Here is an 8,268-nt window from a genome sequence, read left to right as displayed (position 1 = left end):
GATTACATGAAAGTGTATTGTTGTTAATGATCATCCTTTAATGATCTGCTTTTGATAATAATAGACAAATACTATAATATAGCATCTATAACAGAAATGTATCTTGATGAAAGTATTTACCAAATATTAAAATTTTACTTTTGGTTTTAGAAAAGGCAAATATGGGTAGAGGTTTTCCAATTTCTGACACTATATTTAAAGCATTATGGGTTTTCTAAAGAAATGGCAAAGCAGAGGCTGCTTTCACATTCTTTGTCTGTAATTGAAACGTCAGGCTGCCCCCTGTGCACACAGTAGGGGGTGAAAAAGGAGGGAAAAGGGATGAGACTCGCCTCTGTACAGATACAGATGTAGATGATTTATACTTTGTCTAGCCACCGACAATGGATTCCCAGTTACAGTTGCTTGTTTTTTTATGTTGCCTGTAAATGTTCCTAATACAGCTGCCTAGCATGCATCTGGCCTGCTGTCAATTTCATTACTTCTGCATTGAAATATTTGCTGAGAATGTTTGTTTGTTTTTCAGCTTGTGACCCATAGATTACAAATCTAAAAAAATGGATCAGCAAGATGAGAAAGAGACTCCGAGCAATAATGCTTTCCAATACAGAATGGGTCTTAATGACAACAAGGCGGGGATGGAGGGGCTGGATAAGCAGAAAATCAACAAGATCATCATGGATGCTACAAAAGTGAGTTAACATTTGTCATTTTTTTAAATTTAAGTTAACATGTAACCATGAAGAAAGAGCCTTTTTCTGTGTTATTTTGTGTTACTTTTATGGATCAGAGCCATATAATAAAGATTAACCAAATGCAGCTATGTGGAAAATCGCCTACCCTAGGTTCACACCTTTGCACCTGCATTTTGCTGCCTTTTTTTAGTTCTGGTATGAATGGGGACTTAATGTAAACCTTTGGCTAAAATTTATACAAGAAAATTCTAAAGGCCAAACACATCCGGATTACTGCAATCTCTATTTTGTTTTAATTTATAGAGTGATCCAGAGTCCTGAATACCAGGGTGGCGGTGCACATTTGGCAAGGGAGGGAGAGAGAAGGTTGGCAATGTAGTGGTGCACGCTAACGGAGGTTGGTGACCTCTGCATCATCCGGCTCTGGCTAGGATCCCGCCCAACTCACTGAGGTCACTGGTTTAGCATGAGCTGGGTGGGACGACGGCCAGAGCGCCCCACTTAGCTCCTGGCAACCAGTGATATCCCAGGTTGCTAAGAGCTGGGTGGGTGTATGGTCTTTACTAATTTCTCCGCTGCCCCAACACACCCGGCACTTTGCAACCTGCGACAATTGACATGCCGCTCTGCCTGCTGCACCCCCACGTGACCCAAAGAGACCTCAGGCTGCCTCATGCTGAATTGGCTCCTGTCTAAGTTGGCCCTGTATGTATGCATGCGTGATTAGGGACATTAGATTGTAAGCTCCTCGAGGGCAGGGACTGATTTGAATGTGCGCTATGTAAAGCATTGCATAAAAATTTTCGGTGCTACATAAATACCTATAATAAATAAATAAATAAGGATGGCCATGCAGATCGAGTTCACTATCAAAAAAATTCCCTCCCCACCCCCCTTGCATTCCAGACAGAAATTGAGCAGATAACAACTTTTCTTATAGATTTGAGCATTGTTTTTTGCAAGCAGCAAATTATTTATTTTTATGCCATGTGGATGAGAAACACGTAACAAATATAAAAATGGGTTTTATCCCAATTTGGCTGCAAAAGTGGAAACACACTTTGAAGTATAAGTTCACTTTTAACACATCTTACAACTTTAAATATTTACTAGCCAACTCAAGTATGTTTGTAAATGTAACTTTTTATCATTTTCTTTTCTTTGTTCTGTGTCAACACTACTGTAAACCTCAACAATTCTGCCAGTTCAGATTCCTTACTGTTAGAGGTAATGACTGTTAGAGGTAATTAATTCCAGTTGTGTATACAAGGGTCTTCTTTCAGCACATTCAAAAGCTGAAATAGCTGAACTTGTGAAAAGAATGCCATTTGCTAATTGGAAAAATAACTGCATAGTGTTAATCTGCAAAATCTAATATTTACCTGACTTGCATAAAAAGGAAAAACATTTTTTTTTTAACGTCACTAGCTCTGGAAGGACGTAATAGTGATGTAGTGGTGGATTGGAAAGCGGGAGAACCACAGTGGGAAAAAGGCTGACATTTGACACACCCAGAAGTGTCAGATTCTGAGAATTGTAACAGTGGCTCTAGTGTTGCAAGAGAGTGAAGATCGGCTTCAGGGGAAGCAGTACTGATATTATTACTGTACTTTTCCTATACTTTATATTTATTTACGTATTTTTTAAAAGGCATGTCCTTTTAAGATGGTCATTTTTATTGCCTTTTATAATACCATGCAATGAGATAAATCTCTTACCTGCCAGGACACTATCTGCAAGGAGTTTGCATGTTCTCCCTGTTCTTGCGTGGGTTTCCTCCGGGTACTCTAGTTTCCCCCCACGCTCCAAAGACATGCTGGCTTGTCTAACTTGCCCTGTATGTGTGTGTGATAGACACCTTTGACTGTAAGCTCCTTGAGGGCAGGAACTGATGTGAATATGCAGTATGTAAAGTGCTGCGTACATTGTTGGCACTATATAAATACCTGTAATAAATAAGATAAGAAGTTAACATTTTCAGAAAATATGTTTTGGTTAAGTTGCTGGATTAAGTATTAGTAGTTTTCTTACAGTACTGTGTTGGTTGTTGAAGGATTTGAAGGTGGCCAGTGAGATTTGTAGTCTTTCTCCCAGTTATCTATGAATAAGGTACAAAGTCATATTTGTCTTGCAGGGCTCCAGATTTTATGAAAATGAGCTCAAGAAAGACCAGCAAGTTAATCGGCGCATCGAGAAGATGCTTCAACAAAAAGCTTTGCTGACCAGTTCACAAATCAGTGAAGCTCATATTCAGGTACTCATTATTTTTGTTTTTTGTTCTGCTTCTATACAATTTTAGGAACTTAGTAAAGGTAATATCTTATATAAATAAAAGTTGCTAATTGTTACTGTTCAGTATTTGAAGAAAATCTAAACATCTCTGAAAAAATTTCTCAGTGTTAACCACTTCAAGACCAGGTGTTTAGACCCCCTTCCTGGCCAGACCATTTTTCAGTATTCAGCGCTGAGGTACTTTGACTGAAGTTTATTCCGCCATGCAACGCTGTACTTAAATGAATTTTATACCATTTTTGTACAATATGTTAGGAAACATTTTTTATTACCCAGTTTTTTGGTAAAATATAAAAGATCGGGTCACGTCGGGTAAATAGACACCAAACATGTCAAGCTTTAAAATTGCGCGCACCTGCGAAATCACAGAAAACTACCATACCCAAAATTGGCCATAGGCGACACTTTAAAAGCTTTTCCCGCTCATCAGTTTAGTGTTATCAGTGATTGATGACCCTAGACTTATTGCGCTCACTGCGACGTTCGTGGCGATATGTAACATGTGCGGCTTTTTTGCACATATGCGCCCCCAACGCATGTTTGCATGCGTGTATGTATGGGTGGGGACTTTAAAAAATGTTTTTGTTTTTTTATTCTTTTTTTATGTGTAACTTTAAAAAAAATTGGGGGGGGGGGACTTACATTTTTGTTTTTTTTCACTAAACTTTATTGCTATCACATACGGGGCTAATAAAAACCTCCTATGTGATAGCAAAATATGTGACAAGTCCTCTTTATGGAGACATCAGGGGTCTTCAAGACCCCTAATGTCACCTAGGACCCCCCAAAAGAAGCTGATGAAGCAGAGATCTGCTCCATCAGCTTCTTTCCAGCTTCTGAAGCTGGAGAGTGACACAAGAAAGCGGAAGTGATGTATTATACAACACTTCCGCATTCTTGCAGAGGAGAGGGGACCGGGGGGGAGCTTGTGTACCGAGCTCCCTCTGATCCCCTGTGACACAGGCGACCTGCTGATCCCGTGCTCGCACCAGGCACAGTGGAGCCCGGGATCAGCGGGACAACGGGGGGCGGGGGGGAACTGATCGGCACCCCATACATGCGATCGCTTGTATGGTAACAGGCATCGATGCCTGTTTTTAAATTTTGGCCATTTCCCGAGCGGCGCGCGCGAGGGGGCGTGTCTGAGCGGACGTCTAAAGACGCCCGCTCAGATCTAGAGAGCAGTTAAAGAGCTTTACACTTTACCAGTGAAATCAGAAAATCCTTTTAAACACACCTTGGTGTTTTTTCGTAGCTTAGGGTGGCCTCAGACAAAAGATCTCTCCCTGAGAATGCTGCTAGGGAATTCTTGGAACTTGATTAGAGACCATATAAAAAGGGGAAGGATTAGAAAAAAGGAATAGTTGGAAACTGAATAATGATAGTACCTTGTTCCTGCAAGACTGGCAAGTCCTCATTTGTGAAAACATTTTAAAGTTGGTTAGAGGGCAACTGAGGAATATGTACCATATTTGGTGGATATGCCCCAATATAGTAGATTTTGTATTTGGTTATAGGGATGCACCGATACCTGCTCCTGTAATCAATGGGAGTTAAAAATGGCCCTGCATCTGTGGTCTGCGGGAGTAAACAAAATGCTCTTGCATCTCTGTTCAGTGGCAGTAAAAAACGTCCTTGCACCTGTGGTCAGTGTGATTTTAAAAATGCCCCTGCCTTGGTGGCCAGTGGCAGTAAAAAATGTCCTATTTGCGATCAGTGGCAGTAAAGATTGCCCTTTCATCTGTGGTCAATGTGATTAAAAAATGCCCCTGCCTTGGTGGTCAGTGGCAGTAAAAAAAATGTCCTTGCATTTGTGATCAGTGGCAGTAAAGATTGCCCTTGCATCTACAGGCAGTGGCAGTAAAGAAAATGCCTTTTTTTCAGTGTCCGTGAGAGTGAAAAATGCCCTTGCTTCTGTGGTTAGTGGACAAGAACTGAGACTGCAATACATTTATGGTGGGATTGTGTGGTATTTTAAAGATACAAATACACTTAGTGGAGTGGTTGTTTTAATTACATTGTAATGATAAATTTCGAACCCTGCGGAAAAGCATGAAACAGAAATTCAAGGATGTTTTCATCCATTAAGCCCTTCTCTGTTTGCGTGTGTTCTTGGCTTGCACAAAATCCTGAAGGTCAAGGTTAAACAGTGCTTGACTGTGAGCTCTGAGATAGATCTCCTATTGTTCATCAGAGGAGTGCAGAGCCAGTCATAGGTTCTGGTCATGCTTGCATCAAGAGGTTTAGAAGACTTGGAATTCATGAGACAAAGCTGGAATGCACACACTCATTAACACCACAGTGAAGAAACACCCTGTTATCAAAAACAAATCAGGAGTGTCAAACAACCGCCGTGATTTGGGTGCAGGCTGTGTGGTTTGGCTATGAAATGTATTTTGATTATTAGCTTCGTGCCACAGTTTGTGGTTGTTATTATTATTATTATAATATCTATATTTGTCTAAAACGCTTTCCGGATTACTTTTGCTGTGTCTCGTAGTCTGATTTTATTTGACGGTTTACTGAAAATGAACAGATCTTCAGTATCTTCAACTACCATACAAATTCTTTATTATGGTACAATCATGGCACTACCATGATATTAAAGTAACACTAAATTCAGGAGTTAAATGTTAGAAATCCTCAAATCATCTCTGAATTGGTGCTGACACTGTCCTTCCTTCTGGAGGATGACTACTTTTGTTCTGCATGGTCCCTGTGTGGGTTGTAAAGTAGTCACCTCTCCAAGCTAACTCCTGTGATGGACTACAATCTCATGTTTAGTTTGCTAATTTGTATTGAGATTGTAGTCCATCACGGGAGGTAGCTTGGAGCTGTGGCTACTTTACAACACACACAGGGACCTTGGGAAAAAAAAAAGTAGACACCCTCCAAAAGCAAGGACAGTGTCAGCACCAATTTAGAGATGACCTGAGTATCTAAAGCCAAGTGATGCACAAATAAGATACAATTTTGTTTATGGTTAAGATTTGAATGTATTTTTAACCACTTGCCATCCGCCCGTTGTAAAAAAACGGACGGACGGCACTGCTGCATTGGCGGGTTGCCGTCAGCAGACGGCATTTTTTTTCTGCTCGCGCGCGTCCCCTGGCGGGCAAGCACGGGCAGAAGAGACCGGACCAATGCAAACACCCGTTACCGGGTGTTAAACATATAGACGATCTATTATTAATGATGCATTTCTTTAATTTTTGCAAAAGGTGAACTTATCAGTTTTAAATTGAGTTTAGTGTCACTTTAAGCTGAACTCCAGGCAAACAGCAAAAAACATAGTTTAAAAACACTCCTAAGAGCTATTTAGGATTGGTATCTCTATTTATCCAGTCCTGAGCTTTACAACTCTGACACATCGCACAGTCCTGAGTGGCAGAGCCGGAGACCTGATTTTTCTCTTATGCACTTAAGTAATACTTACAGTCCTTGCGGATGAACAGTGAAAAGAGAAGTAGCAAACTGTCAAATTCATCTCTTTGTGACTGAGCTGGTAATGTTCCTTGTTAACTCAGGAGCACTACAGCTCTGTGCTTTGTGTTGCTTCTCCCTCTCTCTGTCTGAGTGCTGCTGTGCAGGTAACTGCAAGACGTTGATACCAGGTCCAATTCAGGTACTTACAATGTTGGAAAACAGTAGGCCCCCCTGCACTCCTTACAGCGTTTCCAGCCCAAGTAACAATGGTGATGCTTGCAGTAACAATCATGGATGGTGCCGTGCACAGCAAACAATAAAGGATAGAAATCACTAGCACTCGGTAGATGAAGTTCAAAAAATAATAACGTCCATTTATTTGGACCAAACGTCACACATATCACAGTATCCAAAATACTGCAATATGTGTGACGTTTGGTCCAAATAAATGGACGTTATTATTTTTTGAACTTAATCTACTGAGTGCTGGTGATTTCTATCCTTTATTGTACTTACAATGTTGACATTCAGTTAAATTGATCTGAAAGTCAAAAGGTTTTTAAGCTCAAATGATGTGTAAATCACCTACAATGGATGTTGCTCCTTGATGTTTCAACAGTTAAGCTTCCTGCACAATCAACTGGTCTCCTTCTTCTTTCTTGGGCAGGTTGATCGAATGGCACTGGAGCTGGAGAGAAGACGTGATTTAAGCCGTGTTATTGTACATGTGGATATGGATGCTTTTTATGCAGCTGTGGAAATGAGAGAAAATCCTGAGCTGAAGGAGAAGCCTATGGCTGTGGGTTCTATGAGCATGCTTGTAAGTAAAGGCAGACATGGAGTATAAAGTAACCATGGGTAGCAGCAACAGGATCACTTCCACTAAAATGATTAGTGCTGTAACTAAAGACAAGGTAGCCTAAAACATGACCGTGATCAATACAGTCAGATTTGAGGGATATCCTGGGCAGAGTGTAGGTCATCTGCTTGTTATACTGAGGTTGAATGAGAAATGATCAGACTGTACACACAACACCTCACATGCTGAATCTGGGACAATTACATTGGCCTTCTTGTCCTTGTTTTGTTCCCCTATTATTCTACATGGTGGACATTTAAATTTCTCCCTATACCACTTTGTGTAATATTTGCTGTCAGACAGCATGAGTTGTTGTTGCGATGAGAGTAGAAAGACAGGACGTTTGGGGGTTGTGTCCTTTTCTGCTATTATTAGCTCAACCAGTACCAGGATATTGGGCCTTAATGGATTATATTTAGTTAATTTACCAATATATCACTTTTATTGTTGAATCTCTGTTTATGAAACAGTTTACAACAAGAAAAGTAACAGCAGTGAGTATTACACCAAGCCCAATAGCCTACCACCATAGAACATGACTCCAGGATTGAATGTAAGCATAAAAGCAGTGTATGCAACATAATGAGAAATAAGCCAACATTTAGAAGCTATAATCTTGAGGTCTAAGGAGATCAATGTAAAATGTTGACTAGTCAACAATAATGTAAGCTTGCTGCAACAGTTTAGGCATAATAACTTCAAACAGTGGGGGAGGGAGAAAAAAAGAGGGGCTGCAAAAAAAGAAAGGGAAAGATGAGGGCTGGGGGCTGAAGTAACACCAGACCTGATGAGTACAGATAATTATGAAAGTTATAGGAGGCAGCAATCAAATCGATCGCTAAGGTGCTGAGAGAGTGTCTCAACTGTCTCCGAAGAGTCAAAGATTCCATAAAATGTATCCACAGGGACCATTGAACCCAGAAGCAGTCCATAGAGGCTGTGTCAGAGGCCAAAGGTTCCTCCATGCGCATGATATCATTAAGCATACTAAGCCAT

General features: G+C 40.6%; 1 protein-coding gene across 1 annotated transcript in view; it reads left to right on the top strand.

Moving 5' to 3' along the window:
* The first annotated feature begins 534 nt into the window (after positions 1–534).
* Positions 535–8,268, top strand: part of POLK (DNA polymerase kappa) — a 39,445-nt gene continuing 31,711 nt past the window's right edge. The window contains exons 1-3 of the mRNA XM_018567836.1: positions 535–692; positions 2,830–2,949; positions 7,081–7,233. Coding sequence (XP_018423338.1) covers positions 558–692; positions 2,830–2,949; positions 7,081–7,233 — 408 coding nt within the window. The 5' untranslated portion in view covers positions 535–557. The remainder of the gene's footprint in view (positions 693–2,829; positions 2,950–7,080; positions 7,234–8,268) is intronic.

Source organism: Nanorana parkeri, unplaced genomic scaffold, assembly GCF_000935625.1.
Source record: "Nanorana parkeri isolate BGI_ZX_2015 unplaced genomic scaffold, ASM93562v1 scaffold1101, whole genome shotgun sequence".
In the NCBI taxonomy this organism is placed as follows: Eukaryota; Metazoa; Chordata; class Amphibia; order Anura; family Dicroglossidae; genus Nanorana; species Nanorana parkeri.
The sequence above is the reverse complement of the archived record's forward strand: the minus strand, read 5'-3'. Positions and strand labels throughout refer to the sequence as shown.